The following is a 23,086-nucleotide window of genomic DNA, read 5'->3' on the forward strand; positions in this document are numbered from 1 at the left end:
CAGGTTTCATTTTTATTGATTTGATCATTTGTATGTACAGTGCTGTGTACATTTACAGCACTATAAAAATAAACTATAATGATAATTCTTTTTGCTCCAGTTTTTCACCCCAGAGCATGGCTTCATTTTGGTTTCCACCCACTTTAGAGGCATGTGTCATATAAATGCCCTGCCTTCAAAGCGGCTGGATGCTGCTTTATTTTGCTCGTCTGTTTCACCCCTAAGACACAAACATGTGCTAGAAGTGCTTCCTCCCTTACAACAACAAATTATTCTCCAAATGATGATGTGAAAATGGAGAAACTGGCCAATGACATTCACCTTTAGCTTATTCCGTGAGGGGGAAAAAACACAATAGTAGTCAAATTGGTGGAGGTCACTCACCAAATTTTAAATTCCTGTAAAGATGTTATTTATTATTCTTTCTAACTCAGTTTGGTGCAGATCATTCTGAAACTTACCAGTGCCAAGTTTCACAACTATCATTCAAACTGTTTTCTGAGTATAAGATATAGATCTTGCTCCTTCCACACAGTCTGTGGTTATAACTGTGGAATTCAATTCATTCAACTCAGCATTAACATAGGGTTACATTAGTGGCCAAATCATTTAACAAGCTGGGTTGAAGAAGAAGGTGTTAAGCTGTCACCAAAAATATTCTACAGAAGCCAGTAGAGAAACATTGCCAAGAAGGCTATGGCACAGTGGGACACCACTACTGACCTACTTCACTTCATTTGGAGAGAGCACTTCAATCACTATTTCTCAAGGTTCTGGAACATACATATGTCAGGAAGCAGTCTCTTGGCTGTACTAAACCCATTCCCATCTCAACTCTAAGGATCAAAGATGAATTATCTGCAGCTTTCTCCTGGCAACCAATGGGTCCAAACAATTTACAGTCCAACTGGCAGAAAGTGGAGGAAAAGCTCTGGATTCTAGGTATAGTGCAAAACAATTTAATAAATCCCAGCACTCATCTGCTTGCCTTTGCACCATATATTTTCTTCTCATGTCACTTCATTTCCAGAACCCCAGCCTCTCACATTTGCCTTTTTCTTTTGTCTCTGGGATGCTTGGCTTGTTAACCAAAGGAATAAAGCCCATTCTAAGGCCCAATTCAGATTACCATCTTGGTCTATAGCTCCCAACAGCTCTAGTCAGCACTGCCAATGGTGAAGGATTATGGGAACTGCTGCTGAAAACATATGGAAGGCCACAGTTGATTGCTCCCAATATGAGCTATGATTTCTCCAGTTTGTTTCCAGGCATAGTTCAAAGTGCTGGCTATGCCCTACGTATGGCTAAGGTCCAAATTTTATGAAAAATTGCATCTCCCTATATGAACCTGCCAGAATCTTAAAATCCACAGGGGAGGGCTTTCTCTTGGTCTTGCCACTATCACAGGCTTGTTTGGCAAGGGCCCTGGAAAAAGCCTTCCCATGCCTGTTCTCACCCTCTGGAATTCCCTTTCCTCCACAGGAGGCTAGTCTGGACCTTTCTCTGCTCCTTTCCCCCCAGCAGGCAAAGACCTAGCTCCCATCATTTTAACAACATGATTTTTAAGTGTGTGTGTGTGTGTGTGTGTGTGTGTGTTTAAATATTATTTGGTTTTAGCAGATTTTTTGTGACCCATGTTGGATCCCACTCTAGCAAAAAGGTGGCATATAAACTAAATAATGGCCTGGGATAGACGGGCCCAAAGCAGCATGCCGCCGCTGATACTAGGGTTTTGGAACGCACAGTGGCGGCATCATCCCGCATGGTTATCGTGTGGTCTTAACCCTAAAATTGGCACCAGTTTGGCGCATTTGCATGGTCTGTACCACACACTGTTAAGAAGAACTTAACAGTCAAAACCTGACATTCTGGGAATGGCACACATAACATGACTTTGTGGTCATGAATTCAGAAAAATGTAAACAGATTCTCTATTGGGTATGTGTGCCTGTGTGTACTGCTTTTATGGGAGCTGAAAATACAATCAAATTTAAATAAAGATGTTAACAAAATGACATGAATACCTCATGAAGCATACTTTTGGTATTCAAATACACCATGAAGGACTGAAGAAACCTAAAGTACTGCAATTAAATTGAGTTCTTTTAGTTGTCCCAATACAGTGCACTCTCATAAAATACTAAGTGAATCTAATCAATTAAATGAGGCTTGTTTGTCATTAAATAGAATGGAGGCATAACTGAAGAATAAATAGTGATTCTAATCCGGATCCTCCCTTTTAACTTCAACACTATTTCCTTTTTCTTGTCTCTGTGTGCCTTTTTTAACAGGATGCTTTTCAGGAGACAATGACCACTTCTTGGCAATTCATCAAAGAAAAAGCAGGAAGCCCATATTCATTTATCATCATGTGCAAAGTGTTGAGAAAAGTCTGGATACCAGTGATCAGAAGGATTATGGGCCCTATTCCCACTTGCCTTCCCCAGCAAAAATAAGCAAACTACACCCTGCCATCATAGTTAAATCAGCATTCTCTCGACCTGCACATGACCGGTCACTCAATCTCTTAGCTATGACTGATGATGATGACCAGAAAGTGGAAAATCAGCCCATCCCAGCTGCTAATGTGATCACTGTGGTAAGTTTCTTCACATTGCCTATAACTTTCAGGTTCTTAAGATATAGGTCATCTGCTGCTGGCTTCCATGCTATTGGTCACAATTTGTTTTACGAGGTTAAGAGTAGGACTTGAAAAAGTTGCATTTGGATATCAGGTCTCAGAATTCCCATCTCAGATTCTGAGAGCTGCAATTTAAAAAAGAACTCATTCAAGCTCAGGTTAGTGGCATGTATGATTTAGGATGCAATGTTAGATATGGATTTGGATTTTTTTTCAGATTTGGAATATTTGCATATACATAATGAGATATCTTGGAGAGGAGACCCGTCTAAACAAGTCACTGATGTTTTGTATACACCTTAAACACATACTTTGAAGGTAATCTTATAGATAATATTTTTTTTAAAAAAATTGTACATGAAACAAAGTTTGTGTGCATCTAGCTATCGGAAAGCAAAGATTCCACTATCTTAGCCACCTGGATTTGGAGTATTTTACATTTTGGAATTTTGTATAAGGGAGGCTCATCCTGTAGTTAATGACTGGATCAGCTCTTAACAAATCCAAAAGTCTACCTAATGCTTTTGGGAGCTGCAGCTTTCTTGTGCTTCCAGAAATATTACATGAAATTGGCCTCAGTCACTCCTACACAGAATATGAGGATGAGGAAAGAAGAAGTTAGGTGGGAAGACAAAAGCTGAAACATTAATCTGTTCAGTTAAATCTAACTTTGTTTAAAAAATATGGAAGGTAATATTTTCAAGATTACTTACAGTATCTACTACAGTATATACATCTGAATCCCTACCACTTTCATCTGTTGATACACAGTAATTAATTGAAAGTGACTTGAGAGTAGTTTCTGATTTTTCAAAGTTGAGCATTATCTTCTGTCTGTCAAAATCTATGGAACTTTCAGCATTCTTAAATTTCTAAACCCAATCTTACACCCACTAGATCAACAAGGTCTTCTTCTCCTCTCCCTCTGAGGTTCTGCAATCCTCCATTTTTCCCAAATCCCTGCTTCAAATAAGCTTCATTTATATACCGCTTCATACTGCCTAAGCAATGTCTAAGAGGTTTACAACTGTAAGCTAATTTGCCCCCAACAATCTGGGGGTGTCCCAGTCCCAGTACATGTTTCAAGGAAGGAGGAAGGTAGGAAAGAGACTGCAGGGGGAAGGAAGATCACCACCTTCCCCTGTTCTGCTAATAGAAGCTCCTCCATCAGTTGAACTCTCCTGTTGGATCACGACGTAACTCCTCCCATTTCTCTTTTCATGAAGATAACACAGGATGTGTACAGACCGACCATTAAGGCTGGCCTGGGGGTGGAGTTGGGGCATGGTGTCCATACGATGCAAGCCCCAACTCTGCCCCCAGGCTGGTGTGATGTCACACACTGCACCACACAGTGCATGATGTCACAGCACTCTGTGTCTAGATGCAAAAGGGCACAGCTAGCACTGTGCCAAAGGAGCACAGTGCTAGCAGCTATGGTGCCCTTTCCAGGTGCCCTTTCCAGGACGCAAAAAGGAGCCGCTTTTTGCAGCTCCTTTTTGCACCATGGAAAGGTGAGATCAGGCCATGGCACCAGTGCTAAAAGGGGCAGCCTATACAGCCCCTCAAATAGCACCAATGAGTTTTGGTGGATCAACATTTAATCTCAGATCCAAAGTATATGTGGATTTGCCTGTGATGCCCACTTGTGGTAGGATTTCAGAAAAGAGAAGAATTAGAATTATAGAGCCATAGAGTTAGAAGGGACCACAAGGGCATTCAAATGCCATGCAGGAATGCATCAGTTGAACAGCTTCTGTTTAAAAACCTCCAAAAGGAGTAGACTCCACTATTCTCCAAGGCAGTATATTCCACTTGTCAACCTGTATGAGGATTCTTCTATCTTGGTTTCATTGCATTTCTTTGGGTCGCACCTGTGTTTTCTTTGTGGCATTGCTTTGTCTTGGGCTGTGAGGCTTTGTGATGGTGGAGGGGTAGGAGAAGAAATTCACAATGAAATTTGTATATTCTGGCAAGCACTTTTCCTGATTTGTGCACACTATTACCCATTTGTCTCAAAACATGCAATTTTCATACATTTTTCCTATCAACAAAAGCATGTTCATAGGCATTTTTCAAAGGTAAGCATTTTGAGGTGAGCACACTAGTAATATAAAGAACACTCACAAATTTTTTTATCCTTGATGCCAAGGGATGTCTCTACACATCCAGACATATTCTGTTGATAAAAATTATGAAGTGCTATTAAATTTTTCACATTTCAGGAGTTTTTGCCAAAAAAAAAAAAAAGCTGTGCAGAAAAAGCTGTGCATTGTTTTCTGTGCAAACATCTTGATGTTGTTTTTTTTATTAAAAAAACAAAAACAAAAACAAAATTTAGCTCACAGCCTGAGATTATATTGTAAAATGAATATTTGGGAGGGGGGAAGCCCTTCCAAAATGAGAAAAATAATTGAAGCATTGAAAAACTCTGTAATCCCACCTAGCAAGGATAAAACATTTAAAATCATTACTTTTTCCATGTGAAAATAACCTAAGCAATTTTTTACATACCTAAAGGCACATTGAGGTGGAGAAGGCTGCTTTAGGAGAGGCCATGATGAAGGCAGCTGTGCCTGTCCTGTTAAAGACACATAACCTCGACCAATAAAAAAGAATGGGTAAGCAAGACTCTAGCTGTTATAATTCCTTACCCTTAGCTATGCTGGGGCTGATAGGTGTTGTAATCCAAAATATCTGAATGTCTCTAGATTGGCTACCTATGCTCAGAATCTTTGAAGAACTTCTAAAGTTCCTATGAAGAGAGCTCTTTTTTCCACTCATATGAACACATCAGGTTGAAGATTGGATTTTCTACCTCACAAAGAAATGGCTGGTTTTCATTAATTATATGGCAACCTGGAGTATCAAAGAGGAAATAAGGGAGTTCCCGCCATACAGCCAATATGATTCCAATGCACATTATATGGTTTTAAATACCTGAAGCTTGAATTAAGCACATTTGCACTTGGTCATTCTTACATAACTACCCTATTAAATCTCCATTAGCTGCCTAGTGGGAGACCCGAGTTTCTCATCTTAATGCATTTGTACAATGGAAAGGCTGCTGTTGCTGCTATGATGATGAAAGCCAGCCTGACCAAGTGCCATATGGGCAGCAACGGCTGGGCCCAACAGGGTGAATTAACTAAGCACCCACGTGGCCTCTGTTCAAATTCTGAAGCCTTCTGTCAGTCTGTCCAAGGCCCATCTTGTTTAGAATTGCTTTTTTCGGGGGGAGATCAAAAGTATTTCAGTGCCTCATTATGGAGAGAGGGTCAATTGACAAATGGAATAATCTTATGAGAAGCATTTTTCCTCAGGGAAATCTTGAACATACGGTTTCTCATGTGTTCCAGGGAAGCTCTTAGTCTGCAAGCAGTTATCAACGATTTGGAGTTTAGAATCTGTATTTTCTTCCCCTGTCAAGAATAATTCCTCTTTTCAAAACTGTTGAAGAATGATGTTCTCAGATTTATTTATTTTTACAGTGCACTTTCACCATTTATTTGCTCAGTTACTTCTTGCCTGTTCTTGATTCTGAGCTACAGGATAACAATAATCTCTGCTTCCCTTCCTGCTGACCTTTTCAGGAAAGATCCACAAAGGATTTCCCCTGGGCATGCCCTTCTGGAGGAAATGGGACTGTTTTATGATGAGTTTGTCTTTAGGGAAAACTTGGCTGAAATCTCTAAAGTAGGTCTTTTCCTGTGTTCCCACAAGGGACTGTTATTCAAGGCACTTTCATTTATTTATTTAAACCCACCCACCCACACACACACACACACACAAACCAGCTTTCAGTCCTCAAAGATGTCCTCCTTAGTGGTTCATGACATAACAGTAATACTGTAATTCAATAACCGTGAAGATCCACTACCATCCTCACCTCAACTTCCTGCATATAATTGTTCCGAGGATAAAATGGCTGGACAGAGAGAATCAGGCATGCTGTTTTGAGCTTCTTAGAGAAGGGCAAAAGGACGAATTTTTATTTCTTTCTGAGCACTTACCTTGGAACACACCCCTGATCAACCAAGCTATGCACTGGCCTATATCAAGTACATCACAGTGCTAGTACAAGGCCCCATGTATTGGCAGTATTTTCAAGATTCGACACATTTTTAAATAGTTATTAGAGGGGGGTTAATTGTGAAAACAGTTGTGCAACCTGTTGTTGCAAAGCAGTTGTGCAGGATTACTTGGAAAGAAGACTGCCATGGAATACAGGCACTGTACACTATATTTAGAGGAAGGCAATAGAAAACCACCTCTGCATATTCCATGCCTAAGAAACTTCTTTAAAATGCATAGGGTTGCTATCAGTTGACAAGCAGCTTGAAGGCACATTACTTTTACTTTAAATTGGATTTAGGCCAACATCTCTGAAATGCAGATACATCTTCTGGAGGCCAGGATCAGTGCAAAGGGGCTGTTCCAGATAAGGTCTGCAATGTGGTGGGTAAAGTGCTTTAACTCTTCTCATCCACTCTGTTTCCATCCACATTAAGACCCTGCACCTGCAATGTACATACTAGTTTCTCCCTTTAGTATTAATCCTGTTTTTTAAGGAAATTAATTGAATGGTTGCTAACACTGAGCTATATTCCTTCAATGTTTAATGACTGAGTAAGAATGTCTTTCCACTGGAAAGAGAATAATTGGCAAAGTTTAAAGGAAGAGGAGACAAGGAAGACTGAATTACAGATGGATTGGCTCAGTGAAGGATGTCATAGCACCAGGTTTGCGAGACCTGAGAAGGGCTGCTAAAAACAATGTCTCTTGAAGGTCTCTTATTCATAGGATTACCATAACTTGAAGCTAACTTGATTACAACAACAACAACAAAGGCAGTCTGGGAAGGGTGTTTACTCCCCTCCTTTTCCCCCTAATAAATCAACATTACCAAAATCTTAACACAGAAAAGAAAGTTCTGTATCCAATCTTGTTTTTGAAAAGTGCAAGCAGTGGTGGCAAGCAATTGTTGTTTTTCTGAGTGATAAATCTGCATTATAAAAAGGAACATTGCGAAAAGCAGTCTCTCTTTTTGCCACACAACAATTTCCTTGAAGTACATGACAAATGCTAAGAATTCTGTGGGCATAACTGAGCCAAAAAGCATTGTTTTGTGAATCTGTCAATCAAGAACCAATAGTAATGGATAGTCTCAGGAATCAGCCTGGAGAGCTGCTGAACATTTTATTTGTATGCAGTACATGGCTGAGGGACTTTTTTTTTAACCACACATAGAAATTTGATGTAACCTTTCTTTCTATTGCAAGACTCCATTGCAAGAAGATATTGGTCTTGTCTGCTGTTTCTAACTTTTTCTGGCAAGAGCAACAGGGATGCAATTTCTGAATGCTTTAAGGAGAATATGATTACACTTCATGGATTCAGAACTACTGTTACTCTTTACATTTGAGTTTAAACTGTGACTTTTTAAAATGTTCACAGTGGGCTACCTTAAGCTTTTTATTTCTTAAAATGAGACACAAAAAAACCACCATAAAATTATATTCTGCTGGTTCCTCACAGGATTCAGTGTTTCCAGAAGTGATTTAGGCCTGGTACAGACTGGCACAAAGTGCCGGCCTGGGGCTGATTTTAGGGCTCAGGAGAGTGGAACGTCAACACACTACTGAGCCCTGTCCAGGCACCGTTTTGGCACGCACATGTTCACATGGCACGTGTGCAGATGACATGCCTCATGTGCTATGTCCAAATAGCCCAGTGCACAAGGGACATCACCGCTCCACTCCAGGGTGCTAATGGCATCTCAGCAATGGTGGAGAAAGGAGCCGCATTTCACCTTTTTCATGGTGTATCATTGACGCAGCGTGCGGTTGCTATGGCAATGATCTGCAGGAGAAAGGGGCAGTGTCTCGCCACCCCTTTCTGCCCATCTGTATCCCCCCTTATGAAATCTTGCCCAGTTGAAAGAGAGAACTATATTCAGGTAACTGGAAAAATTATCAGTATTAGATTATTCCTTCTCATTGCACTTTGAAATATGAGCTCCAGATATGAGCCTTTGTTTCATCTTCATTTAAGATAATCGGGAACAGGGTCTGGATGTTAGTGATGTGAAGTAGACTGACCGCCTGCATAGGCACTGATGGGATATGTGTGTGAATTAGCTGTGATTTTCCAGGAAGGAGAGATTGAAGATCTAGAGGTGAAAAAAAGTGCAAAGTTAATGGTACAGTGGCAATGAATGTGGAATGAAGATAATCCTTCCTTCTCCAGCAGTGACCCCTGAAAATTCCATTGATACAACATTACAGATTCTGTGGGTTTTTCGGGCTATGTGGCCATGTTCTAGCAGAGTTTCTTCCTGACATTTCACCAGCATCTGTTGCTGGCATCTTCAGAGAACATTACAGTGTTTAAAACATGTCCACTAATGAGAAAACATCACCAGAATTCAAAAGACTGAGGATGTATCCACACTGCAGAAATAATCCAGAGTGACATCACTTTAACAGCTATGTCTCAATTGTGTGGAATTCTGGGAATTATAGTTTGTTGTGGCACCAGAGCTCTCTGACAGAGAAGACCAAATGTCTCACAAAACCCAGAATTCCATAATATTAAGCCATGGCAGTTAAAATGGTGTCAAACTGGCTTATTTCTGCAGTCTGGATGCAGCCTGAGTGTGTGTTGAGGGAAGGAGTCATACTAGCCAGGAATACATGGCTTTATGCTTTCTTCTCCAGCTGTATCCCTCCCACCACCACCACCTTTAAAAACAAATTCTATGGATGCCAAAGGAAACTTTTAAAATAGGCAGGCAAAGTGAAGAGGCCACTGGCTGGAGAGGCCCTTTAGGCTGCATTTAGTCCAGATGCAGAAGAACTGTGGCATCCAAATAAATGTATTTTGGGGTCATCCTGGACTTCCAGAGTAGCCATTAATTTGGGAGCTACTTTTGGAGCAAAGATTATGGGGAGAAAGATTAAAACCATGGCAAAATGTTTTTGCTCTTCCCAGCACTAACCACAAACTATGGCCAACCAAAATGATGTCCCCTAATTTCCATTTATTTGGAGGATGTTCAGCGGCTGAAAATTGACTGCCACATCCAGTGTAGTTGACCACTTCTGAGTTATCATGGTCACCATCTAGCAACTGATGCAGAGTCATTTGAATTCTCATTTGTTTCTCCCATTGTGGATTCAGATAGATTCAGACAGGCCACTGCAGATCTCTCATTTTCCTCCTTATAGAGGCTGTATCATCAATCTGAACCTAAGATTATTTGGCTGCCTTGTGTTATTAACTCACTATGATAGGTTCACATACCCTATTTTGCTGGATGAATAAGGAGCTCATTGCTCAGCATTTTAAACCGACTCCAGCCTCATGGACGTGGATGGTGGTGGGGATTATCATACACTAAACCACTGCTGAATCACCAGCTGCCATCAGCCCAGGTCCAAGCTGCACTCCACCAGCACTTTTTATAAGTTGGAAAGTTTTCCAGCTTCTAAAAAGTGCTGGCAGAGTGCAGTTAGGACTCATCTTGGACCCAGACTGATGGCAGCCAGCAGTTTGGTGACAATTTAGTGTGCAGTAATCCCTGCCACCATCCTGCATCCCAGCTCCAGCATGGGAGGCTGGAGCTGGTTTAAAATGCTAAGCAATAAGCTCCTAAATCAGTTCCTGTGTTTTCCCAAGGCCTTTTCTGAAATTTAAGAGGCATCATCATTTCTTTTGATTTTTATTTCTGGGTTTGACACCGAACCATTACCAACTGAGCTGTCAATGTGAGCATACTTACATTTGTTTATATATTTCCAGATCACTGCTGTAAATACGTAGCATTCATTATTCCTTTCCTTAAGTCTTGTGGTAGCATGGCCATGTCTTATTTATTTACTGCATTTCTTGATCACTCAGTAGCCAATGAATTTTCGAATTTATTTTTTGATGTAGCCCCACTTTTATATGGCACTATTTTGCAATGTATTGGAGACACTGCGGCGGGTTACAGACTGCCCGTTTGGGGCGGGCTGCATCCGCCCCTTTCCCTGCTGTATTGGGGCCTCAGTGTCCAGAGCGGCAGCTGCGGGGCAGGCTGCGGGGAAGCAGCAAAAGGCCCTTTCCCTGCAGCCTGGAAAGGGGTGTCCTTGGGGCTTCAAGCCCCAAGGACACCCCGCGGCGGCGGAGAGGAGGAAAAAGGGGACGCTTGGCCCCTTTCTCCTTTGGTCTACTGGGCGCAGCCATGTGAAGGCTGCGCCCAGCGGACCAAACCATGAAGGAGCTCTGAAACGGAGCTCCTTCCTGCTCTGTGCTAAGGGCGCACTAAGTGCCCTGGCGTGGAGCGAGGATGTCACGTCCGCGCCACCCCGTATAGAGGTGGCGCGGTCATGACGTCCTCATGGCAGCGGCCGTATGGAACGGCTGCTGCCATTTTGTGCGTGTGCACTAGGGTTAGGGGGGTGCAGAAGCCCCTTTCTAACCCTAGTACGTGCTCTACGCATACTTTCCTGCCCGTTTGTAACGGGCCTGCCTGACTTTCTGTGGTTGCAGTTTGAGGCCCAAATTGCTTTAGGCCTATTTAATTTATTTCAGCTGAATCAGTTTGAACTGGCCCAGTTAGATTCTGAATTTGGTGAAATCAGTTGAACAGCCTCATTAAATAGAAAAGGAAGTATACATCCTACAACCGTCTGAATTTGGCAGGGGCAGTCCCAGTTAATCCTTTGTCATCCTGCATTTTCAACTGCTTCTAAAAACCCTATTTTATCTCCCTCTACCACTTTCCCCCTTTGTGCTCAGCTCAGTTGCTGAATAATAAGTTCAAACTGCAAAGGTAGTTTGGACTCAGTTAACTCAATGGGAAGAGAGGAGAAGAGAGGAGTCATTCTCTTCCCATAAGCTCAGGAAAAAAACAAACTGCTGCAGTGTCTCCTAGCTTGTATTTTCTTCCTCATTAATAACTTTAGCCATCTTGCTCACACTCTGCTGTTGCTTGGTCACATGTGTCTCAGTTTTTAACTGTGGGGTTTAACTGTTAGGGTTTATGGAAGTATGTCACATCCTAATCTCCTAGAAATTCTCAAAATGATTAGCTAAAATTTGCTTCCACCTTTGAACAAAATTTTCTGGCCCTGCCCTCTGATGCAAGAGAGGTTATATGTGCTCTATCTTTTCTACACCAGACCACTTCAGCTGTTTAAAGGCATCTCCTATATCTCCATTCAAACTTCTCTTCTACAAGAGAAGATTTTCTCCTCTTGTGAAAAGAACATTACAGTGGTACCCCGGGATACGAAAGCACCGCGTTACGAAATTTCCGGGATACGAAAAAATTCAATAGGAAAAAACTGTTCCGGGTTATGTTTTTTTTTTCGGCTTACGAAAATTTTTTTTGGTGCTTTTCGGCGCTTTTTCGCACGAAATCGCGGCTTCCAGCGCTAGCGCCTATGGCTTTTTCGGGTTAAGAAAGATTTCGGGTTACGAAGGGCGCCGCGGAACAGATTATTTTCGTAACCCGGGGTACCACTGTATTAGAAAACAGGAAAAGCCTGGTCATTTTCAGGCTAAGCAGGCAAACTGTCCATCTAATAAAAACCAAAGGAAAAAAATAAATATGATTTTCTGCATCTGAATGTAGATTTTATTCTTTTACCAAGGCCTGATCAACATGCAGAATTAGGTCATTATATGCATGTTTCTTACCACTTAACTTCACGTTACTGTAATCACTCCCTTACCCCAGTTCGTCTGCTTTCCTTTTTAATGAAAATCCTGGCATACTTTTACTACATTGTTAGTTCTTCAAATCATACAATGCATGAATCCCAGGATCCTTTCTGAGAGGAAAGATTCCTCTGCTGCTCCTTTTCTGTGAATTAGTCTGATGGGCAGAGCATGTGTTTGCATGGCTTGCAAGTAGCCTTTGGTAGCCTCCAGCTTCTCTCTTCAGCTCTGTCATTCCCTATTTTGTTTGCACAAAGAAGTTAGAAGAGAGCCTGCATTGCTTGGCCTCATTTCGTTTTCACTTCTTTCAGTGCATTTCAGTGAGCATAATTGTGGGATGAGCTATTATGCTGGCACTGTGTTTGTTATCAGTCTTTGTGGAGATGGCAGAAAAGATTGTGTTACAGTCGAATGTACACTAAAACATCCTCAAGGCAATATTTGTTTTATTTTTGTCATCTTCCCTCTAAAACATAAGGGGGAAGAGCAGAAAATTAATGTATCAGCTTTAATGTATCAGTTGGAGGAAGGAGAATGTATAACTGGGATGCATTTTAATACAGAAATCTGAGGAAGGCAAATCTATAATGTGGATTTGTTTTCTATATTGACCTATAGGAAATATGAATAAGAATGCTCATATTTTCTATCACATGGCACATCCTTGCCCTTATATTGTGTCACTTGAGGGAAAGTCCACTGAATGCATGGATTACCAGGGCAACTAACTAGGACTAATCAGGATTCAAGGAAAAAACATGCTGTGGACTTGAACCTGACCACAAGTCTGTATTTGTGACAGGACTAGAGTCTTTATGGTAGGAAAGGATGAGTGGGCCAGCCTTCAGAATCAGACAAAGGCGGGATACAGACCATTTGCTCCGCGCAGGAGCCACAGCAGCCAAACTGTGCGGCTCCCGCGCGGAGCAAAAAAGAAGTTCCATTTCGGAGCTTCTTTTTGCGGCGTCTTTATGACGTCGCGAGGCACCACTGGCGCATTCACGACATCATAGGCACCGCGACACATCTGGACGCTATGCGTCCAGTACGTAAACATGGCGGTCCCCATGTGGAAGGGGCGCCGCCATGTTGTACGTATTCTATACGTACTAGGGTTAGGGGGGTGCGGAAGCACCGCCCCTTCCTAACCCTAGTACGTATAGAAGACGTACTATATGGCGGTTTGTATCCCGCCAAAGAGAAGTAGTTGCCTCACATAGAAAATGCTGAGGGCTGGGAGAAGGTAATAAGGGACTGGAGTACAAAACTCCAAGTGCCTTCTGGCATGCATTCATTTTCTATGGACCTCAGATGTGGTAGAAGATGCATGCCTTCCCAACGTTCCAATTTGGCAGAGACAGTCCTGATTCATCTTCTGTTGTCCCCGTTTTTCAGGTGCATTCCCAGTTTCACTGTCCTCCACTTTCTTCCTTTGCCTTTAGTTTCCATCAGTTACAGCAAAGGGAGTTCAAGATGCAAAAGTAATTCATACTTGGTTAAATCAGCAGAGAAGAAAGAACAGGAGGATGTAGAACTTTGCCCTTCCCAGTAGGTTCAGGCAAAAGCAAACTGTGGCAGCCTCTCCTAGATTGTGTTTTCCCTCATTAATAACTTTGTCCATCTTTACCACACTCTAGTGTTGCATGGCTGCACATGTCCCAGTTTTCATCTGTGAAATGTTGGAGGCTATGTGAATCTCCCCATTAGCTTATTTTAGAAATGAAGCCCCAATTTGGATAATTATTGCCACCAAGTCTGGCCAGAAATATTTTGTTGCCTAATAGATAGGACAAGGAGGTCACCTGCCCATCCCATGTACAAAGTGAACTGGGCAGCTGTCACACTGCAGAATTAATGCAGTTTTGCACTATCCTTTGGAATGTTGGGATTTGTAGTTGTGGCACCAGATTTCTCTGGTAGAGAAGTCTAAATATCTGCATAAAATTACAGATCCCAGAATTCCATAGCATTAGGCCATGGCAGTTAAAGCAGTGTCAAACTGCATTAATTCTGCAGTGTAGGTGCAGCCTTGGATCGCAGTGGAATTTCATTTCACCACAGACAATGGGACAGTGTCATCCACTGCACCCAAGGACAGCAAATTAAGTTTCAAGATGGAAGATAAGCTATGCCCTACAACAGAGGGCATGGGTGCTGCCACTGCTGCACCCAAATACTTGCCCACTGAGGCAGTTTCCCTAATGGTAGGATCAGGTCTGATGTTGCCCCAGCAATATGTGTGCTGCATTTCACTTTAGTCAGGAATGCTGTCTGCAAGACCATGGCATAAATGGCTGCAAAAGGGAAGAGGGACATGGAAATTTCTTTCCAGAGATAAGTTGACTTATTTTAGGATCCAAGCTAACATGTCTGTATCTCACAGCACAACTGTCTTTGCCTCTTAAAGTCTCGTAATCCCCTCTCCCACACACACACACACCCTTTAGACAGCACTTTCAAGAGAAATTTTTTAGTATCTTTAACAGTTGTTTGTGTGTGCATGCATGCAGATGTGCAGATAGTTGGAGATTTGTGGAAACGTGACATAAAACACAGGATAAGAAATGAAGCAAAAGAAATAATATGTCCCAATCCAGGGCATGCTTATTGGGTAGAAGTAATATTGGATGCTCATACAGAGTCCATTAAACCTGGCAGGTGCATCTACTGCAACAGATGACAGATATCCTCAACTAGAGCTACTAATTATGTGCACCATATGTACCAAGAGCTGGAATGAGTCTACCCACTTATTTGTAAACCTAAGAATTTTTAAAAGTATTATTTATTATAAGACTACAAATCTACAATATATTACTAAGGAATTCTTCTAACGTATACTATTAGATGTTAGAAAAAGAATCTGCATTGGATGATGTGGAACCTCTCGCATGTCTCATAGAGCCAGCTTGGCATAGTAGTTTGAGTATTGGACTATGACTCTGGAGAAGAGGGTTCAATTCCCAGCTCAGCCATCAAACCCACTGGGTGGCCTTGGGAAAGTCACATGCTCTCAATCTCAGTGGAAGGAAATGACAAGCCTTCTCTTAACAAATGTTGGCAAGAAAACCCCATGATAGGTTTGCCTTAGGGTCAACATAAGTTTGTAATGACTTGAAGGCACACAACAATAATAAAAATACATAATTTGATATTAGTATAGAATATATTGATTATATAAAATGTATGCATCACATATTCAGTATAACTCATATTAATATAAAGCAACATTAGCACTGTGTTATAAAGTAAGCCACATGTATTTGTTTCAGTCAGCCTGAAATAAAATTTGATGCCATTTGTCAATCCCTGGAGAGTTGTGTGAGAATGTAAACTTTATATACTGTTGTTTGGTATTTATGATATAGTTGGTGTTGATGGCATACATTCAAGGCTAAGCTCTTATTCTGATTAACAATTTCTCTAATTTTCATCAGCTTTTCCACTATTATCCTCTATGGCTTATAATGTTGTTCTTTAATTGAACAAGATATATGATGATTTAGACATCCGGTGGCTTCTGTAGTTATGAGTCATTTGGACACCTAGCAGATACTATGATTTACCTTTTACTGTGTATATAACATGAATTGGGCTAATTAACAAAACAGTCCTAGCAGCTAATGTACCCTAACCTTACTTTGCTAGCAGTTTCTATATTTCTTCCATGGGGGAAGGGAAGCTGCTTGTAATGGACTCATTTATACAGCCCCAAAGTGACCAATATGTTTTTTTTTTCTCTTTAAAACACTCCTATTGATTGCCTGGTAAGTTTTATGCTCAACCCTTGTTTCAGGGAAGTCATAGATAATGTATGACGATCCAGTCCAGAAGTTCATAGATTTTAAGAGACTATGATGAATGTGAAGATTGTTGTAGAGGGAAAAAATGTTAATTCATTAACATCATGCCAGGCAACCTCCATTAATGCATTAATTAATTTTAACAGTCTAAAGTCTAATTATATTCAGTATACTTACCATCCAGTGCTAGGTTTTTTGCATGTCCTTCAGTTTAATCACTTTCCTTATTCCATCAGTGAATTAGTCACATAGACTTATCTTTTGTTCAACAGTCTGACATCAGAACAAATGGATAAAATCCCATATATGCAAAGAGACTAATAAACATCTCTGAGCAATACAATGCTGGTTTTCCAAGTGAGGCATCTTGCACAGTGACATAACATCAAAGACTACTTGCCTCTTAAGTTCTAAAGCAGCCTCAGTGAATTATGTAGTGCTTTGTTGCAATTATTGAACAAATTGACTTTATCGGCATACAGATGAAAAGTGCTCACTTTGAATCCTTGTCCATCACAAGAACAGTCTAGATGACTCATATTATTTTAAATATTTTGCATGAAAGAAGTTCTAGAGATCTTATTGAGTTTACTTCACTTGTTTGCAGGGCGAGTTGTTTTTAATTGCTTTGAATGTATTGACATTTCTTGTACTATCTGAGCGGAACCATCTGGGATATATGAGCTGACTATGAAAAAGCAAGTTGAAGACAAAATGGGCAGGTATATTTTTAATTCATAGCTATTATAAAATAATGTAGCTTGACAACAGGTTGCAGAAGGCATGAGCTCAGTATTGTTAAGCACCTCTGCATACTCTATACATTATTTTCAGGTCCTGATATCTTTAAATCTCATATTGGGAGATAGCATGTTTTTGAGAGATCAATGACCTTTGAGGAACACTAGGTGAGGTTCCCAGGGAAAAAAGGATCATCCTCTCCCCTGAGGCATGTGGACATCCAGGTAAATAAAACCATCAAATCTAAAGTGCTCTTTCCTTTTCCCAAGTAATCTGCATTTCCCCTCAAAACCTGGGACAAAGGATCTCTGCACATCCGAACCAGTAAGAAAATCTCTGTCTGCCTACCCCCTATTGTGTCCCCAGCCAGATTTATCCATCCATCCATCCATCCATCCATCCATCCATCTCAGGGATATCCTGATCCAATCACTGTTTTTGTTACAGTACAATTAAAGCCATCAACCAGTCACATAGGTAAGAATATATTGCCTTCGGTTCACCTAGTTCAATACTGTCGACTCTGACTGGCAGCCACTCTCCAGGGTTTCAAGCACAATAGTTTCTAATCCTATTTGGAGCTCCTTGGTATTCCCCAGTGTTCTTCCATCTCCATTTTAACCATACTGTACTTGCTTAGTTCAAATTTGTTCACAGTGGAATGATATACCTGGGCCAGATGATTATTCATTTCATATAGCTAAATTTTGTTTGAGGAAAAGAATAGGCATAATGGCTAGAGGTCTGCGTTTTAATCTGAACTTCAAATGAGCTGTCCAAGAGGTTGAATTTGCTCAGAGAATAGAATTCAGCACCGTGGATAGTTCCTTTGAATCAATAAATTCATCGCCCGCAGAGTTAGAAACCACCAGCAATTGCTGGAATTCACTCTTGCCAGTTTTCAGTTAGTATCTTCATCAGTTCTTGATAGAAGATTAGCAAAGTTGCTTTAACACTGTGTAAAGTTTTGACACAAGATGACCAAAGTTACTTTTACAATATTTGCCTCTGTGGACAAGACATCAAAAGACTTCCCCATTATTTGTTTAACTGGTATATAATGCAAATCATTGCATACAAAAGCTTGCTGGGCTGTTTAAAAACAGTATGTCTGTTTGCCAGAAAACAGAATTTTGGTTTTTAATAGGACTCCAAACACATCGAACAGATATTCTCCTGTTTTAATGCCACTAGCATGGGCACAAGTCTTCATAAGGTGAATTGTAAAGGGAAATGCTTGGATGTTAATGTATAGTATGTCATTTTGCCACTGTATATTCTATTTCTAATTTGTGTGTTAGCCAGCCATCTCTAAAAATGAGCATTGGGATTTATAGGAACATACAGTGGATTAAACTGGCGGCATTCAATTTGTAAATTATTTGTATTAACCTCCATTTAACTCTATTTTTCCTGCTTGCAACTTTCATTTACAGTATTTTCTTTTATCTTCCATTGTGATTATTTATGGTGATATTATCATAATATTGAACTTGAATAAAGTGTTGTGTTTTGTGCCTGGTTACGGTCCTGGTTCAGAATTTATGGTTCACCCTTCCAGCTATACCCTTCCCAGGATATTCTACTGTGTCCCCTCTCTTCCCCTGAATCTACCCAGATAATATGCCATGGGCACTGGATATGCTATTGGCTATCCTGGGCCTTATGCTGTCTTCCTCAGTATACTGTTTTGGGTGTTCTCACTCCTTAGGCTTTCCCCCAATTTGATTGATACTTTACCAGACTTTTGGCTTTTGTCAAGCCTGGTAATACATACAGTTGTGCAAAAATGATGCAATTTGGAATCTGGAAGGTTCAGTGCTCAGAGAATGAATAATGCATAGGGATGTGAATAAAGCTGACTTCAGACCAGTGAACTAAGTATATATTGTAATCCTGTTATCCTATTTGAGATCTCCGGGATTATCTGTCGTAGAGTAATCTTGAAGGGTATCAAGTCTCTTGTGCTGCATAAATGCATGAGGGAAGTGGAAAGAAAGTTTGAAGAAGAATTCTCAAATTAATATTCTTGCCTACTCATTTGGAATACACTAATGAACACTAGATACAGGTACATCAAAATATGAAGTATGATTCTGTAAGTACAGATGATTAAATGAACTTGCTGTACTAAAATAAGGGGTGTAATTTGCTATTAATGTTAATGGCTAAGAGTAAGAAGGGTATGGATAGATACTTGTAAACACTGTACAGATAAATATCAATAAATAAGATTTATATAATCTGATTTATGTATTCTTACTTCTGTTTACTTTGCATTGGACATTCTCTTTGATTGTTTAATACAGTATCTTAACTATACTTGTCCCACTTCCTGTATAGATTAACATTATTAGATTTATCTGAACCTTTGTTCATCTAGTCTTGGTTAAAGGATTTACAATGAATAATTGGACAGTCTCTAAACAACAGCATTATATGTATAGGTTTAGTAATCAAATGTGGATTAGAATTAAGACAGAAAGTAAAAGCCCTTCATCTTCCTGTTTTGGAACTCCACAGAATGCCAGCCCTTCTTTTTAAACCTTTCTACCTTTGAGAAAGAGAATATTTTAGTGATTTTCTATCTCAGATTTAGAACTTGGAGCTGATTTGAAATTTAGTTGTGATAACTAATAAAAGTAGCACTTGACTATCAATTAGTTTCAATTGGTTTGCATGCAGTTTGTCTTCCTTCTCTTTTTTTTGGTTCTTTGCATTTGTTGTCTTTACAATTAATTCATCATCTATAACTAGCTCGTTTTGTATTACTGAATGCACTGAAAAGATGGGTCATTTATACAGGATTACTTTCTGTGGTACAATTCAAATTCTAACATGCTTTGCCCAAGAACTTGCTCCTTTTTTACTAGAATAAATGGAAACTAAATAAATAAATACATGGAAAGGAAAAGGAATAAGAAAAAAAGCTCAAAGGTAAAGTCTGGCTCAAGCTCAAATATAGGAAATTCTAAATTTATCTCTGTATTAGACACGTTATTACAAGAGCCAGTCAGCAAATCCCACAAGTACTATTAGGTAGTAGTAGAACACAATTACTTTTGCCTTTATGGGCAAGGTTCTGTGAAAACACAGGTTTCTTACAAGCTTTAAGAAAATAAAAAACTCAAACTCTGACTCCAACTGTACTTAAATTTAATTTATTAGAGTTGGGCCTTAAATCTAAGGAAACCATAGTAACTGGCTTCAGAGGAGGTTATTTTATAGGCAGCATAGATCCAACTTCCCCTCAATGTAACACAACTGTCTGCATACACCAGCACTACAAAACCTTCATATAGAACCAAAATCTGGCACAGTACAATACATGTCATGACTGGATGCTATTGTGCAATATGCATTGCATGTTGTGCAATTGTTGTTGTTGTTGTTGTTGTTGTTATTATACTGCTTTTTTCTCAAAAATGGAACACAAAGCTACTTACGAATTATAAAACAATACAGTTAAAAACATACAAAAGTGGAATATGTCCATTGCATTATGGCAGATAATGCATCTTGCATGTGTAGTGTGACTTAAGACTTTATCATATGGGGAAAATTGGGGTTTTAAACAGCCAATTATCCCATGCAAAATGCGGTATCACATTTAAGGTTTTCAGACACACTGCTATTAAAGAAGCAATAAAGAGGCTATAATGAGGCAATAAACAGCAACAAATCATTTTCGGGATTTCCCTGTAAATGATTTGTTACTGTTTATTGCCTCATTAATAGTGATGTCATGTGAAAATCTTAAATGCGATATCACATTTTCCACAGGATAATAGGCTATTTTAGCTCCAATTTTGCCCTATTTCCCCTGTGTGATATAGTCCTTACACATACATATGACACTAACAGAATGCCAACCATTGTGTGAATTGCAGGGCTGACCCAACCATTAGGCATAATGAGGTAGCTGCATTAGACTGCACATATAGCACGTCATGAAAGCCCTGAGATCAAACTCACTGACCAATTTGATAGCTCAGACTAATTCAGAAGGTATCTGAATTAGTAGTTAAATCATTGTGACTCCTGTTGGCTATTTAGTATTTAGTATTCAATTAAGTATTCAAATTATTGTGTCTCCTATTGGCTAAGAGTAAAGAATGTAGAACATAGAGTGGCAAAAATAGAAAGATTTCAGCATCCAGCATTTTCTAAACAAAACCCTGATACTACACAGTCACAGGTACTACTGTTGGAATATAGTATTTGGTATTTATATTAAAGAGAGATCAGCCTGCACCTGAGCTTCTGGTAATAAACAAGGTACTCTGGCAAGGATTTTTTTTTGGGGGGGGGGAGAGACTTACTTTATTGTTACAAAAAAATCCATCTAAATATAGAAGAGTATATAGTCCATAGAAAGGGTTATCTATACTTGATATAAGAGTCCCTAAAAGCTGACTCTTATGAGTAGATGTAAGAGGGGGAAAGCAATCTGAGGCAGAGAAGACATAAGAGCAGAAGGAAGAGAGAAGAAAGAGTTGTAAATGTCTCATGCTTAACAGGAGAGACAGGCAAGAGATAGGAAGTTGCCTCTTAAGGAAATTACCCTGACCAAAGGAACATAGAGAAATAAATAAGATGGGGATTAAGGAAATTCCTTCTCTACTGCTAATTTTCATAGCAACAAGCATAGATGCAATCTTCACTTCCAACCAGTGGCATTACTAGGAGGGGAGTTGCCTGCATTCTGGGATCATGTTGGGGCAAAAAATTGAGAACTCTAGGAATTATGCAATTGTCTATACCACTGTTTTTCTGGTGCTGGATGTGAAAAGATCCTAATTACTTATCTAAAAGCTATCCAGTCTCCATTTATGGTTTGGTGGCCTTAAGGAATCTCTGGTTTCCCTAACTGGTGCACTCTACTGCTGCTGAGTGCTCTCCATGATTCTAGAATATTAAAACGATAAATAATAGATGACTAATGAGTTTAGTCTCTAGAGTTCATAATGTTTGACTTTTGTGGATACAGAAAGATAGAAAAAAAGATAATGAAATTCAGAAATTAATTCACTGGTAAGCTTCTTTCACTTTTCACATGGATTTTAGCTAGTAAGTAAGAGAATTTTTGTCTTTCAAGCTTGCAAGGCACAGAAGCATTGCAATTATTTTAAGCAATGAGTGTCATCATTTTATTATGATTAAAATCTCAGTGCTTGTTTTATATGAAATGTGTTTCCACCTTATTGAGATGGACACCACCATGTCCTCCCCCCCCCCCCCCCCCCCCCCCCCAGCCGGCACATTTCCCTTCCTTTTCTGTATTGCTTTCTGATGTAAAGTGTACTCTTTCCTAGCTGCAAAAATTCACACTTAGTTTAATGGAGTAAACCCACAAGCATCAAGGAGATAGAATAGTCCCCAAGGGCCATTAGGTTCTGTTCCATGCTTTCAAAACACATGGTGGGGAAACAGTAGTAGGAGGGCTTTTCAAGGGCAGATATTAAATTACGTTCACTCCCTCCACCTGTTATATTGAGTGAATAAGAATGAAAGAAGATAGACCCAGGCATATAGCCAGACTACAAAAGCAACACACACAAGTGTAGATCACTTATATGAGGCAACTTAACATTTTGAACAAAAAGGTTCATTTTACCATCATGGACTGGACTTCTACAGTGCCTGGAGATGATAATCTTGTCCAAGGCTCCAAGGCTGAACCACTTGGATCTTTAAAAATCACACCTCTCTCCAGCCACTTTCCTAGTAGTTGGTTGGGGTTTGGGTCATTCCCAGTGGTGGCTGGTAGTTTCTGTCTCTGTAGTGGAGGGATCTGCTTTAGGTTTTCAATTTAACTTTAAACAGGTTTTATCCCCTGTCCTCAAAATAGTTACTTTAAACTTGGAACTAAAACTTTGGAATGGTGTTACCACTCTACTGACATGGGAGTCACTACCGAAAAGGTCATCACTTTTATGCCTTTGTGGCTCACTGTTTGAAAACCACTGGTCTGATTAATATATAGAATGCTGGAACTAATCCTTTTAAAAACATCAGTATTGCTGTACCCACAGCACAAGTATTAATTGGACTTCTAGCGATGTGGGACGTATAGTTCTCCAGATGCCACTATATTACAGCGCACATGATCTCTCACAGTCAGGTATGCTGACTTCAGCTGGTAGAAGTTGCAGTCCAAAAGCATCAAAAGGCCCCATGCCAGGGTTCATTT

At 40.0% G+C, this 23,086-nt stretch overlaps 1 protein-coding gene across 5 annotated transcripts in view; it reads left to right on the plus strand.

The window, feature by feature from the left end:
• The window catches only part of PTPRR (protein tyrosine phosphatase receptor type R), a 126,618-nt gene that overhangs the window by 17,185 nt on the left and 86,347 nt on the right, over window positions 1–23,086 (plus strand). For 4 of the 5 annotated variants that reach the window (XM_042469971.1, XM_042469970.1, XM_042469972.1 and 1 more), the window contains one exon: window positions 2,292–2,599. In XM_042469971.1, coding sequence (XP_042325905.1) covers window positions 2,292–2,599 — 308 coding nt within the window. Of the gene's footprint in view, window positions 1–2,291; window positions 2,600–5,161; window positions 5,263–23,086 lie in introns of those variants that run through there. The other variant, XM_042469973.1, reaches the window with a different exon arrangement.

The sequence above is a fragment of the Sceloporus undulatus genome, chromosome 5 (assembly GCF_019175285.1).
Source record: "Sceloporus undulatus isolate JIND9_A2432 ecotype Alabama chromosome 5, SceUnd_v1.1, whole genome shotgun sequence".
In the NCBI taxonomy this organism is placed as follows: domain Eukaryota; kingdom Metazoa; phylum Chordata; class Lepidosauria; order Squamata; family Phrynosomatidae; genus Sceloporus; species Sceloporus undulatus.